At 46.5% G+C, this 14,194-nt stretch overlaps 2 protein-coding genes and 3 non-coding genes across 5 annotated transcripts; 4 read left to right on the top strand and 1 right to left on the bottom strand.

Moving 5' to 3' along the window:
* Positions 1-2,043: 2,043 nt before the first annotated feature.
* rpl10 (ribosomal protein L10) lies at positions 2,044-6,645 on the top strand. Its single transcript, XM_035382377.1, has 7 exons — positions 2,044-2,062; positions 2,195-2,226; positions 3,566-3,624; positions 4,577-4,684; positions 5,087-5,225; positions 5,692-5,854; positions 6,441-6,645. Exons 2-7 carry the CDS (start codon positions 2,204-2,206, stop codon positions 6,594-6,596), a joined length of 648 nt encoding a protein of 215 aa, XP_035238268.1. The 5' UTR covers positions 2,044-2,062; positions 2,195-2,203; the 3' UTR covers positions 6,597-6,645.
* Positions 2,870-3,002, top strand: LOC118208734. The gene has a single exon (XR_004761632.1). It is a non-coding gene; the product is annotated as a small nucleolar RNA SNORA70 (small nucleolar RNA).
* On the top strand, positions 4,762-4,896 carry LOC118208737. Its single transcript, XR_004761634.1, has one exon. It is a non-coding gene; the product is annotated as a small nucleolar RNA SNORA70 (small nucleolar RNA).
* On the top strand, positions 6,009-6,143 carry LOC118208735. The gene has a single exon (XR_004761633.1). It is a non-coding gene; the product is annotated as a small nucleolar RNA SNORA70 (small nucleolar RNA).
* Positions 6,646-8,136: 1,491 nt separating the features above from the next.
* Positions 8,137-13,331, bottom strand: LOC118208314 (deoxyribonuclease gamma-like). Its single transcript, XM_035382871.1, has 9 exons — positions 13,219-13,331; positions 12,755-12,932; positions 11,857-11,945; positions 10,700-10,786; positions 9,964-10,085; positions 9,650-9,762; positions 9,037-9,194; positions 8,414-8,510; positions 8,137-8,332 (listed from the first exon to the last, which is right to left on the bottom strand). Exons 2-9 carry the CDS (start codon positions 12,896-12,898, stop codon positions 8,252-8,254), a joined length of 891 nt encoding a protein of 296 aa, XP_035238762.1. The 5' UTR covers positions 12,899-12,932; positions 13,219-13,331; the 3' UTR covers positions 8,137-8,251.
* Positions 13,332-14,194: the final 863 nt, after the last annotated feature.

Here is a 14,194-nt window from a genome sequence, read left to right as displayed (position 1 = left end):
TGGCTTTTAGTTTAGTACAGTTGTTCCCTAACTCGGTTCTGGAGCCCCCAGTGTATGCTGGTATTCATTCCAACCAGTCGCAATCCCAGAATGTTAACAAGCTGTTACACTTTCTTAACTAGGCATTTTCACATTTAGAGGGATTACTAACCCTCTTAAGCCACATTACGTCAGAAACAACTATGAATGCCATAAAGAATAACATTCCCATGGTCATATTGTGCTTATTGTGTTATATTGCAAACAACTGCACAAAGAGGTAAAACTTCAAATTAAAGACTAATTAAAGATTCATTAAAGAGGTGAATCAATAGGCTCCTAATTGATGAAAGGGTGGACACCTGGCCACTAAAACTAACCATCTGGAAGATAATTAAGAATCCAAAGACAAAGAAAATGATAATGAATCAAACCTGCATTGTGTTAATAAGTTTAAAGAACAAATATGAAAGAAATGAAACGCATGCCAAACAACCTCAATGGGAGCCAATTGATTTGCCTTGTCTTTCATTTGATCAAAAAACTCACATCTTTTGTAATTGTTTGTTTGCAGTGTAGCACAATAAGGCCAATATAGCACAATATCAACATGGGAATTTTATTCTTTGTGGAATGCAAAGATATTTCAGACATAAAAGAGGTTAAATAATCCCTCTAAACTTGAAAAGCACCTAATTATGAAATATTTGCAGTTTGTTAAAATTATGGGATTGTGATTGGGGTTGGAACAAAAACCAGTATACACAGTATATACAGCTATGTATAATTAATGGTGCTGATATATTTGCCTTTTTATGTCGGCATATATGATATGCTTTTTACCTTAATCAAGGCACTGTACTGCTAGCAAAAACAAAACAAAATTATTTGTTTTCAAGACATGCGTGACAGGAAATTGTACAAACTAAGATGCAGATGGAACAATTCTGATTTTCTTTAATCAGAATCCCTCTTTTCCGCTGGATACATAAGGGACCAGTCAGGAAACAACACCCCCACAGAACTCTATTGCACCCATCACTTTAGTCAAACTTTGACACTTTGGCATATTGGGTTGTTTTTCACTTTTCAAAAAACTTTATCGACATAATGCTCATATTACAGATGAACATGCGGTAAACATTCAGCACAGCCAGGGGGAGAAAAAAATTTAAAAAACGGAAAGAGGCTCAAATATATTTACACAAAAATATTCTGTTAACAGAATAAATAGCTATGTCTTTTATGCAGCTTTTTTGTTATATGATGAGGAGATTAGCCTTCATATATAAGAGGCCATGGAGTTAAAGACACAAGGCACGGATTTTGATTCGTAAACTTACACTTGTGTAAAAATATATTTGCCCTGTAGGCTAAAAGGATGAATTTAAAAGTAGTATCTTTACAATAGTCGTGAATTCCAAAAATCAAGTGTAAAATTATTCCCAGTCAGAAATTAAATTTCTAAAGGTGAAACCACACACATCCTCACAGAAGGCACAACTGGTATTGTCAAAGCTCTTAAATTCTCCAAGGAAACATTTAGTGGGGTAACATTTATGAATTATATTGTAAGACTAATGTTTTACCTAGTTGTTGGAGAAAAAGTTCATTCCAATACCAGATAACATTAGAAACAGAAACATATCTTTGAAACAAAGTGCAAATTTTCTTAGCTTTAGTCTCTTCGGTTTTCCATATAATGTGTCAGTCAATTAACTTTAAAGATGTTATTAAGAGTATGATTATCGAGGAAGTTAACTCCAGCCTGATCATAACCGCTAATCACAACAGGGATCGCTTTTCACTCGGCAAGTGACTGGAATTATAATGCCACACGTGTGGACCAATCAACTGCAAGTATATTTGTGCGTGAAGAGAAAATGTACTCACTCTCATTAAGAGTCTTTCCAAATAAAAGTACATACATTTTAATTGTACGTTTTCTATCACATTGTTAACATAACAAACGAAAGACAAATAAACACATAATGAATATAATTCCGTTACATTTTCGGTATTTGAGATCAGAGGAAGTGACGTAACGCAGCGGAAGCAGCGTTCGTTCTCTTTCTACCATTAGGTGAGTGCGTGTGCGGAATGCCGCTGTTGGTGCTCCGCTGGGAAGTCAGATTTTATACCAGAAATTGTTAGTTTAATACATACAGATTTTCACATTTTGTCACTTAACGTTTCCATTTGTGTGTTGTTATAGATTTCAACCATGGGGCGCCGACCAGCGCGTTGGTAAGTCATTTTGCCTGGGTGTTGCTGGAGCAAGTTAGCAAGGTCTGAAAATGGCCGCCAGCACGCCAGCAAGTGTTCTTTCCACAGGACCATGTGCAGTACCATTTGTATGTAAAATCGATGCAGTATAAGTGTCAATCTATTGTAACAGGAAGTAACTTGGTGATGATACTAAAATAATAAATAAATGTATATGTTTAAAATTTCTCAGATTACTAGCTATCAATCCCGTTAACGTTTGACGTTAGGTAGCTAGGCTATCCGTAGTTAACGTAGGCCTAATAGGGTAAGTGAACGTTAAAGAGTAAGAGTGATTACAAGGCGAAGCTTGCTAACTTACCTGAAGACTTATGCGACGTTAGCTGTAATACAGGTGGTTTGCGTCATTACTGGTTAGGGAATGTCCGGTGTATTAGCAGGTTTTACGCCTACACCGGCTATTTCGAACAACCTCTTTGGCAGTATTTTAGCAATTTTTCTGGGGCTTCTGTGGTGATGGTTAGATATTAGTGTACAACTGGGTCGGGATCACTTTGTGTACGAACTGAAGGGGCTAAATCTTACCGGCGGCAGTGTGCTTCTTCTCCGGCCTTACGTCTCTATTCGTGTCAACATAGACCTTATATTCTGCATTTCTGAACACGTGCAGTCCAATAAGCTGACCAGACGGGGTGTTGTACTGCTCTGGTGTGCAATGGCTGCTGACAGTGACGTCTCTGGTTGTGTATGCGCGTGGCTGGCGGTGCAACGTGCTCTAAGGGACCTCTGAGACATTTCATTAATATTTCGGTAGCCACTGGTGCGTGTGTATCGTTACTTTTAAGATGCAGATTGATACCGTTGAAAATAGTCCAATTATTTTGCTAGTTCGCTAGTCACGTACAAAGTCACCAGGACTCTCTGCAGCCTGGTAGTTGACAGGGAAATGCTAGCGCTGACCATTATGGATGGCGATCTGAATTGGTTGATATTAAGGGTCCTCACTCAACCTTGGTCATGGAGAGCCACAGGGCTCATCTTAAAACCAGACACTTTGGGGCCAAGAAACCAGATGAGGTGACTTCAGTGTCATTAACTGTTTTCATTGGTCAGTTAAGCTCTGAGCAGCGAGTGAACTACAGACCCTGTGGCTCTCCAGTCCCAAGTGTTGGGCACTCTATATTGGAGTTTAACTGACTAGTCTGTTTTTAAATGTAAAACGGTCGTGTTTAGCCCACTTGCATCTAACGTTTGGTACAGCTAATCAAAGACTGCAGATCTATCACTTTAGTAGCCAGGATGTTGCTGGTAGATTTCTGTCTGTACTATGCAGCTTTTAATGAGAACTGTCTGTGTTCAGTTACAGATACTGTAAGAACAAGCCTTACCCCAAGTCCAGGTTCTGTCGTGGTGTGCCCGGTGAGTCTAATCTTCCCAGCCTGCATTCGAATAGGGCTGTATGAAGTGTAAGTGCTTGCTCCAGTCGCTCATTCCCCCCCCCCCCTTACGTCTCTTCCTCGCGTCCTTTCCTCACTCCTCAACTCCTCCCAGCAGAGGACGCGAGAACGGAGGTATCTAGGCAACATGTATTAGTCAAATGGAACATCCTTGCTCAGTCAGGTGTCAGTTTGAAGCCACGTCCGTTACAGATGTCATACGTGGAGAGGCGGATCCACAGGTCGGTCATTTATCCGACCTGCATTCTGAAAAGCTTGCGCGAAGGATGCGTTCGTGTGTCCTTGCTGAAGCATCCTCCAGAAGCCTCCTCGCTCCTCCAAGGAGCATTTTTTAGTGGGTTGGAATGTCCTTAAAGACGGCGGCCCGCGCTCAGTTTCCAGGTCCGGCGGGGACCGAGGATTCTGGGACTGATAAAATAAGCGATTGGAATGAGCCCTGAGTCCATATGAACCCCGCCCCTCCTGTGGAGCGCTGCAGGGAACCACTGCTCCAGTGCTGGCCTTAGACCCACACGTGCTATGTGTCACACTGAGGGAAAACTCTAAATTACAGGCATTTAGCAGACGCTCTTATCCAGAGCGACTTACACAACTTTTTACATAACATCCATTTATACAGCTGGATATATACTGATGGTCAAGTACCTTGCTCAAGGGTACAACGGCGGTGTCCTATCCAGGAATCGAACCTTTGACCTTTCGGCTACAAGCCCGGTTCCTTGCCCAATGTGTTATACTGCCGCTAAATGATGTGTCTGTGTAATGCAGTTAAGTGTGAGGAGTCTCCTGGCTCTGTGTGTTAGTTTGGGACATCACTAGCGGGATGGCTGGCTGTTCTTCATTACAGCCTCCCTGAGGTCTACAGGCAGTGGGGTAAAATGCCGACTCGTGTTTTTCCGCTCTCCGTGTTCCAGACCCCAAGATCAGGATCTTCGACCTGGGCAGGAAGAAGGCCAAGGTGGACGAGTTCCCGCTATGCGGTCACATGGTGTCTGACGAGTACGAGCAGCTGTCCTCCGAAGGTGAGGCCCCCCCCCCCCCCCCCCTATTTCGGTGGAGTGCTTTGCGTCCCCCCCCCCCCCCTTGTTTATCTGAGCGCGTGCAGTCCAATAAGCTGACCAGGCGGGGGCGCTGTACTGCCCTGGTGTGCAATGGCTGCTGACAGTGACGTCTCTGGTTGTGTATGCGCGTGGCTGGGCAGTGCGGCGTGCTCTAAGGGACCTCTGAGACATTTCCAATCTGGGCAGCGTGCTGATGTTTGTGCGTCCTGCCCCTCGTGCATGCCAGTGAGATCTTCGTATTTAATTCGTCTGGACTGCAGGAGTCATTTGGGACCTCAGTTTCTGTGGGCTCTGTTCAGTGGGGGGGTGGGGTGTTGTGATTTGGGGGAGGGGCCACAGTCATGTGACACTCTCTCTCTGCAGCCCTGGAGGCCGCTCGTATTTGCGCCAACAAGTACATGGTGAAGACGTGCGGGAAGGACGGCTTCCACATCCGCGTGCGGCTGCACCCCTTCCACGTCATCCGCATCAACAAGATGTTGTCCTGCGCTGGGGCTGATAGGTCAGTTTCCCCCGGCACGCCGATTCCGACCCCCCGCTGCAGCAGTGGGGCTGGCTTGACTTCACGACTGGACTTTCCCATTTTGGGGAAAATTAGAACATGTGGACAAAGTTGTTTCCCGAATCTCCCCCCTCCACAGAACATTGAATGGTGTTAGGCCACCATTTCTTACACTATGGGTTGGGACCGTGTAACAGGGTGGGTCCCGGAATGAGTCTGTAGTCCACTAGGCTGTTCTCTTTGAGAGGTCCCTGAAAGGTACTGCGTTTCAAATTTGGGTCCCGACATAAAGTTAAGAGCCAGTGGGTGTAGGCTATGTTGAACTTGTGACCTCACAGGGTATGACATCACATGCTGTGCTTTACTCCTGCCACCTGTTGTGACGTCACAGGGGTATCCCAGCAACCGTATGTATGTAAATGAGGCGACGCGTGGCCCCGCCCCCTGTGCTCTCTCCCCCTTGCAGGCTCCAGACGGGGATGCGCGGCGCTTTCGGGAAGCCCCAGGGCACCGTGGCGCGCGTCCACATCGGCCAGGTGATCATGTCCGTGCGCACCAAGGCCCAGAACAAGGAGCACGTGGTGGAGGCTCTGCGCCGAGCCAAGTTCAAGTTCCCCGGCCGTCAGAAGGTACGGCCCCCCCCGTCGGTCCATTCCCGCTGTCCCCGCCCCGCGCAGGGTCGGCAGGCCCCGTTCTGGCCGCGCGCTTGGGGGCAGGGAATCGTATTGCGTGCCTATTGGCCAACAAGCCAGCTTTCAGCTTCTACTGCGGTTATCTGAGCGCGTGCAGTCCAATAAGCTGACCAGGCGGGGGCGCTGTACTGCCCTGGTGTGCAATGGCTGCTGACAGTGACGTCTCTGGTTGTGTATGCGCGTGGCTGGGCAGTGCGGCGTGCTCTAAGGGACCTCTGAGACATTTCATTAATATTTCGGTAGCCACTGGTGCGTGTGTATCGTTACTTCTAAGGTGCAGATTGATACCGGTGAAAATATCTCCAATTATTTTGCTAGTTCGCTAGTCACGTACAAAGTCACCAGGACTTTCTGCAGCCTGGTAGTTCACCGGTTTAAACCGGCTCAAGCCGGTGTGTGAATCCTTTGCCGGGTTGTAACTGGTTTGGTTTGTAAACCGTGTTCCACGTAGCCGTCGGCCCTGAATTTGGCGCATGTTTTTAGAGTGACGCGAACGTGACCCTCTCTTGCCCCGCCCCCTCAGATCCACATCTCCAAGAAGTACGGCTTCACCAAGTTCAACGCCACCGACTTCGACGACATGATGCAGGAGAAGCGGCTGATCCCGGACGGCTGCGGGGTGAAGTACATCCCCAACCGTGGGCCGCTGGCCCGCTGGAGGGCCCTGCACGCTGCATAGGCTCTGCTGTAACCAGGGCAACGTTTAATAAACGTTTCAGTAATAAACCGTCACGCCCCTGTGTGCTGTTATTGTGTGTGTGAGAGATCATGTCCCTGTGTGTGTGTGTGTGAGAAACCACGCCCCTGTGTGCTGTTACTGTGTGTGTGAGAGATCATGTCCCTGTGTGTGTGTGTGTGTGTGTGAGAAACCACGCCCCTGTGTGCTGTTATTGTGTGTGTGAGATCATGTCCCTGTGTGTGTGTGTGTGTGTGTGTGTGAGAAACCACGCCCCTGTGTGCTGTTACTGTGTGTGTGTGTGTGTGTGAGAGATCATATCCCTGTGTGTGCGAGCGTGAGAAATCATGCTCCTGTGTGCTGTTACTGCACGTGTGTGAGAAATCTTGCTCCTGTGTGGTGGTTGTGTGTACACTCTCAGTGGCCACTATTAGGTACACTTGCTCATTAATGCAAATAGCCTGCTCTAAATTGCGATTCATGTGGTTGCAACTCAAAATATAATTCAAAACACCTTGCGTCTGGCAATTAATTCCTCACCTTTAATTGATCGTTCCTATCAAATTGTTCATAAAGCTAATGCAAAATTCACCACAGGCTTGGACGCATATGCGTCCCAAACTGCAATACCCCTACATAACAAGCAGGAAAATCACTTGCATCAAGCCTAGACTTTGAGTAGAGATAAGATCATTTCCACGTCAAAGTAAGGTTTTATAAATAACTACTTAAACGTGATTTTCTGCGTAAGTCATACTTAAGATCAAAATTGATCGTACGTCCGTTCTGTAAATGAGGCCCCTGGTGCGGTCAGATACAAGAATTTGGTAAAGAAATTGGGTTATTTTTCCAGTCCCTAAAATCCTAAAAATGTGAGGGGTAAGATTTTGATCTCAATGAGAATCTTTATGAATAAAGGAAAAAGTGGAACTTGGCATAAAATCCTAAATTGTTTATGCTCTTCTGTCCTGGTGTAATGTAGACATGGTGTTAGGCTTTTGTCTGATCTGTGGTGTACTATCCTGTTCAGCACGCATCTGACCAGTATTCAATCAGTATTTGTTTAAAACTCACTATTGTTGATACTCTGTTCACAAACTCAGTGTGGTGAGATCTGGCGATTGCTGAACTTGTTTTGTCAGTTTTTGTTAGATCCCAGTTACTGACTCAGTAACTTAATTTATTCAGGTTGACTGGAGTTGTACATATATTTCCTTAGATCAGACAGGCCAATCATGTTCCTGGAGATCTACTGTCCTATAGGTTTTCATTTCAATCCGAATTTGGCACACCCGATTCTACTAATTAGCAGCTCAATGAGATCTCGAGCTGTTGAATGTGCTTCGTTAGGGTTGGAGGGGAAACCTGTAGGACAGTAGATCTCCAGAAACAGGATCGGGTAGTCCTGCCTTGTATCAACACGACAATTGCCTTTGCGATCCGATTAGCATTTTAGGTTTCACATTTCAACTCTGTACAGTGTCATTTGAATTCAAGAAACTGAAAATGGTAGTCCAACTGATCAAATGTCAAAGTGCAGTACTAAGTTTTAAGAGTGCCAAATGGGTGCATCATGGTTTATTGAATTTAAAAATAATAATTTTTATAAAATTCATCAGTCCAGATTGGAGGTCCATCCTGCGGAATTGGGCCGGGGGTCAGAGTTCATGGCGCAGGAGGTACCGGTGGCTGGGTTTCAGGTCCACTTCCACTGGGTAATGATCGCTGACCGCCAGAGCCTGAGCACAGTTTGGCAGAGTTCAAAATGGCGAACGCAGCGCCCGATACATCCATTCTCATACGTCAGATAGTTTTTTTACCTCCTCTTCGGTGAGCTGGAACTCTCTTTTGAAGTTGAAGGGCCGGGCGGAGTTCGACACGATCCCCGACAGGAGCTCTTTCCCGTGGACCACGATCCTGAGTCCCAACAGCGTAAGAAATATTTACATTCTGTGCGTGTCGTAGAATTTATTCCCAATAATACAAGCTATATTGCATTAGCAATAAGAACTTGTTTCATGTGTAGCACGAGCGGGTATCTTGCCTTGAGTTTTAGCAGGTACTTTACCAGTCGTAGGCACGTAGGCCTCAGCAGGTAGCTTGCTTGGCTCATGCATGTAGCTTCAATATTTCCCCCTACCTTATTTCCTCTGATAATGCATATATTTCACACTGCATGGTTGTGTAACGATGTGAAACTATTGCGACAAATATGCAGTAATAGAGGAAATCAGAAAGGGGGCAAAAACATTTTTACAGCACTGTAGCCATGGCGTCTTTGCCTCAGGCATGTAGCTTTAGCATGAAGCTTACCTGTAAGTTACGCAGTGTTATCAGGTATCTTACTTGTTGTACGCACATAGCCTTAGCGGGTAGCTGATTTGCTGTAGCTTTATCATGAGGCTCACCTGTCACGTACACAAAGGGTTAGCGGGTATCTTACCTGTCGTAGGCGCAGTGTGTTTTCTCACGGACGGTGGTGTCTTCTTTGTCCCCGATCAGCCAGTGGAATTTGGGGTCACTCCTCAGTCGGACTGCACCCCAGCCTTTGATGGTAACGTACCCACAGGCTGCATTCAGGTCCCCCAGGAACATCACATTCTGGACACCCACAAACGCAGGGAAGAATCTGACATGGAGCTTAACCCCACCTCTACCTCACCTAGTACTGAACTACCACTACATCTACACCTCGTATATATGTAGGATAATGTATCACACCTACTACATAAATATCTCACCTGTTACCCAGGTACCACCCCTTACTACTAAACTACTATAACTACCGAAGGAGGAGGAATGGTTATCATTAATTAGAGATGTTTTTTCCAATTCTGTTGAATTTTATATCAATACAGATTAAACAGCATACAATACAAATATCATCATGTGTCTCTGTACTGGAGTCCAGTTTATCTGCTGGGTTTAAGCTCCACCTACATCTAGAGCAGCTCACAGCTTGCACTGTGTACGCAGTGCACTGTGAGATTTCAAATCACATTAGACTGGAGTCTTCGATCAGACGGGGAGATCATATCTGAGTCATTGTACTGGACCTCGGTCTTCCAGGTCCTGCGGACGGCCTGGAACACCGTGTAGAGTTCGTCCATCTCCCGCATGGCGTTTTTGGGGCAGGTGTGCTGGCCCACCAGGACGAAATCCTTCACCACTGTCGCAGGTAGCCGCAGAGAAGAGGAGAGACAGGGTTGGTCACTTGGTACGTACGTGAGAGGAGATTCTGGCGTTTGGTGCTCGTGCCCAAACGCCACTCGTCAGCAGGATGGCTCTACTAGCTTAATTTGTTTAGTGCTGCACATTGAGGGCACTTCTGCAGAAGAATGAGACACTGCGGTTGGGTCGTGAGACTCACGGGTGTTGGGGGAGTGGAAACGCACGATGAAGGGTTCGCGGGAAAACACGTCCGTGTCATTGGCCACGCCCTCCGCGGGCCGCTGGTATTCAAAGTGCTCCTGAACCTGCAGCATGTCTGTTCTGGGAACAGTGAGAAGGATCTGGAATAGTTTCTCGCGAAAATAAATAACTTTATAATTGTTTAGCATCATTCAACTACCCAAGGTAGCTTCACTGAGCACAGTAATGCACATATAGTTCAGTACAAACAAAGATTATACTTTAGCAACTGGAAAGTAGAAACATCACTGCACAGGGACATTGGCATTGTCAGCTCTGAAGAGTAGAGCGACCCCTGCTGGCCACCAACACTTCAAGCAGCAGCCTCTTTTTCCCAGGAGATGGTCTCTCATTTAAACATCAACCAAGCCTGGTCCTGCTTAGCTTCAGTACTAACCAAGCCTGGTCCTGCTTAGCTTCAGTACTAACCAAGCCTGGTCCTGCTTAGCTTCAGTACTGACCAAGCCCAGTCCTTAGCTTCAGTACTGACCAAGCCTGGTCCTGCTTAGCTTCAGTACTGACCAAGCCCAGTCCTTAGCTTCAGTACTGACCAAGCCTGGTCCTGCTTAGTTTCAGTACTAACCAAGCCCAGCCCTTAGCTTCAGTACTGACCAAGCCCAGCCCTGCTTAATTTCAGTAGTAATCAAGTCCATCCTTGCTTAGCTTCAGCGATAATAATAATATATGGAGGCTACCTGTATATGTAGACATACTGCTCCTTGTAGGTCTTCCTCCCTAGCCTCTTGCTGTCCACATGGGAGTAGGAATGCGATTTATCCAGGCTGAGATTAGATTGGAGAACAAAGGCTCGTTTTGGTAAGTGAGACAAGGGGGGAAGGTGGGGGTTGCACAACCATTTGATTCATTTGAAGAGTTGATGAGAAACAGAACAGGAACACTCAGAACAGATTTAAATCAAAAGCAAATCCCCCCCCAAAAAGTTTACATGCCCCCCAAACCAAAAAAGAAACAGCATTATCACCCGAGGCTTAAGCCCCAATAGCCCCCTTTACATTATGGGCCAAAAGCCTAGGAACCTAAGCCTAGGAACTCAAGCCTGGAACCAAAGCACTAGGGCTGGAGTTCTCCTAGCATTTCCACTGGGATTCAGCCAGGCTGTGGTAGCCCAGCTGTAGCCATGGCTACCAAGCTAGGTACCTTGTTATGTTTTGTGTATTGAGACAGCTAGATAGCTAGATTTAAAAAATGGTTAAAAAGACAGCTGATGGGTTGTTTGAGCGGTAAAAAATGTTGAAGCAGAGTGTAATGACGCATGAGCACTAGGGCTTACAGCTGCAGCCCTGACCAATTGAGAGAGCTGGTAGCAGGGCTCAAGCTCCTGGATAAGGCCTGTCTGAGCCCAGCCCAATGCAGTGGAGGGTTGGTAGCAGGGCTCGAGTTCCCGGATAAGGCCTGTCTGAGCCCAGCCCAATGCAGTGGAGGGTTGGTGTGAGGGCTCGAGTTCCTGGATTAGCCCTGTCTAAGCCCAGCCCAATGCAGTGGAGGGTTGGTAGCAGGGCTCGAGTTCCTGGATTAGCCCTGTCTAAGCCTAGCCCAATGCAGTGGATGGTTGGTAGCAGGGCTCGAGTTCCCGGATAAGGCCTGTCTGAGCCCAGCCCAATGCAGTGGAGGGTTGGTGTGAGGGCTCGAGTTCCTGGATTAGCCCTGTCTAAGCCTAGCCCAATGCAGTGGATGGTTGGTAGCAGGGCTCGAGTTCCTGGATTAGCCCTGTCTAAGCCTAGCCCAACATTGTGGAAAGAGCCCGGGAACGGTAGAGCTAAGTTAAAGCACTGTGTTTGGCCCACAGTGCAGAGGGGGCTAATGACACACATCCTGTTGTGTACCCGTTTACCTGTTCAGTTCCCTCACCAGTGTTGGGATGGCTGTGCCCTTTGAGTCTCGCACTTCCTGAACCAAACACAGGTCACAGCGAGCGATGATCTGACACGGGAAAACGGCAGAGACGAGGTGAGAAACGATCACAGTCACTCAAAGACAGAGCTACAGTCACAGTCACTACAGTCACTCAGAGAGACAGAGATACAGTCACAGTCACTCATTCACAGTCACTCAGAGAGGCAGAGATGCAGTCACAGTCACTCAGAGACAGAGATACAGTCACAGTCACTCAAAGACAGAGATACAGTCACAGTCACTCAGAGAGACCTGAGCTACTGTCACAGTCACTCATTCACAGTCACTCAGAGAGGCAGAGATGCAGTCACAGTCACTCAGAGACAGAGATACAGTCACAGTCACTCAGAGACAGAGATACAGTCACAGTCACTACAGTCACTCAGAGAGACAGAGATACAGTCACAGTCACTCAGAGAGACAGAGATACAGTCACAGTCACTCATTCACAGTCACTCAGAGAGGCAGAGATGCAGTCACAGTCACTCAGAGACAGAGATACAGTCACAGTCACTCAGAGACAGAGATACAGTCACAAACTGCTGAAGTAACACAAACAGTAAACTCAATCTTAAACATAAATATAAAAGAAAATATAATCAGTGTGTGATGTTTTAATTTCACATTTCAACTGTATGTACACGTACATTTAAACTGATCATTTCATGTAGTTAAATCGACAGAGAAGTGAAGAATCTTAACAGAATATCTGCAGTTCGGAGACGTTTTTAGACAGAAGTGCTGTGTGGCTTTTGTTGGTTGTTGCCGTTAGATGCAGGTATTGCTGTGTGGCTTTTGTTGGTTGTTGCCGTTAGATGTAGGTGGTGTTGCGTTACCTGTATCAGCAGGGCCATGACTCTCCTGTTGCTGGCCTTGGCCTCTCCGAAGCTGCGGACGTTGAAGGCGCAGATTCTGAGGGAGAGGGAGCTGGCCAGCAGACACAGTCCCAGCAGACCGAACAGGAGAAGAGGTGGCCTCATCTTGCTCTTCAGAACCGTCCCCTGAATTATTTCACTGTAATTAAAAAAACAAAAATGAAAGTTCAGTACTCTTAAACACGACTACAGATACAGTCCCCATTTTAGCACCAAATGGACAGCCGCACCAGAGCCATCGGCAGCAGGAACCGCTGCAAGGCTAGTAGGCTAAATATGCAGTCCATATTCAGGAGACCATCAGAGGCATATTATTTATGTTCCTATAGGCCTAACATGGCTGGAAAATTCAGTATGATTTCTAATTTTTTCTTATTTTAGGAGTGAAGGATGTCCTTCAGGTGTAGTGTAAGTCCGTCCCTCACCCTTAGTGGCAGTGTGCCCGGAGCTCCATGTCCCAGATGAGAGGAGTCCTCTGTGGGGGGATTTTGGGGACAGACAGGTATTGAGAGAGAGCCAGGGGGTGGGGGTGGGAGTGGAGGGGACGGGAGGTGGGCCCTTTAAATGATTTGCTGTGTCAGTGTTCAGTCAGCATGGAGCTCCATCTAGAACGTGAAAGGACTGAACGCGCACGCACACAATGGGACCAGGCCATTCACAGACGTGAACCTGGAGCTGCTCACACACATTCACATGCTAACACACACACACACTCTCACACAAACACACACACACATGCTCACACACACGCTCACTCTCACACAGGTGGACACAATCGTGGTCACGTGCGTGCACACATTGACACACACTCCGAACATGATCTCGCGCACACTCATTCTCTGACACACACTTACACATTCCCCCACAGACGCACATTAATAATCACATGTCCACACACTCAAACATCACGCGCACTCGCACACAAACAGAAAAGCACAGCTCAATGCTGACTAACGAGACATTAGGAGGACCCACCATAGAATAAACATCATTAAATATGCATGTTGACAAGACTGGAGCGGGTTCTACAGAGCCTAACAGACTCACTGGAAACCAAGCACACATTTTAACTCTTTTTACAATAGGGCTGGGCATGGAATCATTCCTACACAGAATAAAGAAAAGCCTGCTTATTAATCAGAGTTTAGGCTGGGATTCAATCAACATTTGTCCTTTGACTAACTAAAAGCACTAAAGCAGTATTTTTTTCTTCACCAAGTTTGGCGAATTCAGTAGCCGCTAAAACTAATTTATCAAAGTGAGCTACTGTCCAAATCAGAAGTTAAGGACAAATGTTGATTGAATCCAGCTGCAGATGGAGACGTGTACACTTTCTGACCGCATGAGTGTCTATACTCCTGCATGAGAATATAAGGGGTATACTATATGCTATAGCTGCTT

Source organism: Anguilla anguilla, chromosome 11 (assembly GCF_013347855.1).
Source record: "Anguilla anguilla isolate fAngAng1 chromosome 11, fAngAng1.pri, whole genome shotgun sequence".
NCBI classification, from domain to species: domain Eukaryota; kingdom Metazoa; phylum Chordata; class Actinopteri; order Anguilliformes; family Anguillidae; genus Anguilla; species Anguilla anguilla.
This window is presented reverse-complemented; position numbering and strand designations above follow the sequence as displayed.

Bases quoted from the DNA above. Each gene is read 5' to 3' on its own strand.
- LOC118208314 (XM_035382871.1), bottom strand. From the start codon at position 12,898: ATGAGGCCACCTCTTCTCCTGTTCGGTCTGCTGGGACTGTGTCTGCTG. The intron at 9,195-9,649 runs GTCCAGTACAAT...GTGGGTGTCCAG, and splicing joins GCAGGACCTGGAAGACCGAG to AATGTGATGTTCCTGGGGGA. The intron at 8,333-8,413 runs GTAAAAAAACTA...AACTGTGCTCAG, and splicing joins TCCAGCTCACCGAAGAGGAG to GCTCTGGCGGTCAGCGATCA.
- rpl10 (XM_035382377.1), top strand. From the start codon at position 2,204: ATGGGGCGCCGACCAGCGCGTTG. The intron at 2,227-3,565 runs GTAAGTCATTTT...GTCTGTGTTCAG, and splicing joins GGGCGCCGACCAGCGCGTTG to TTACAGATACTGTAAGAACA. The intron at 4,685-5,086 runs GTGAGGCCCCCC...CTCTCTCTGCAG, and splicing joins CGAGCAGCTGTCCTCCGAAG to CCCTGGAGGCCGCTCGTATT.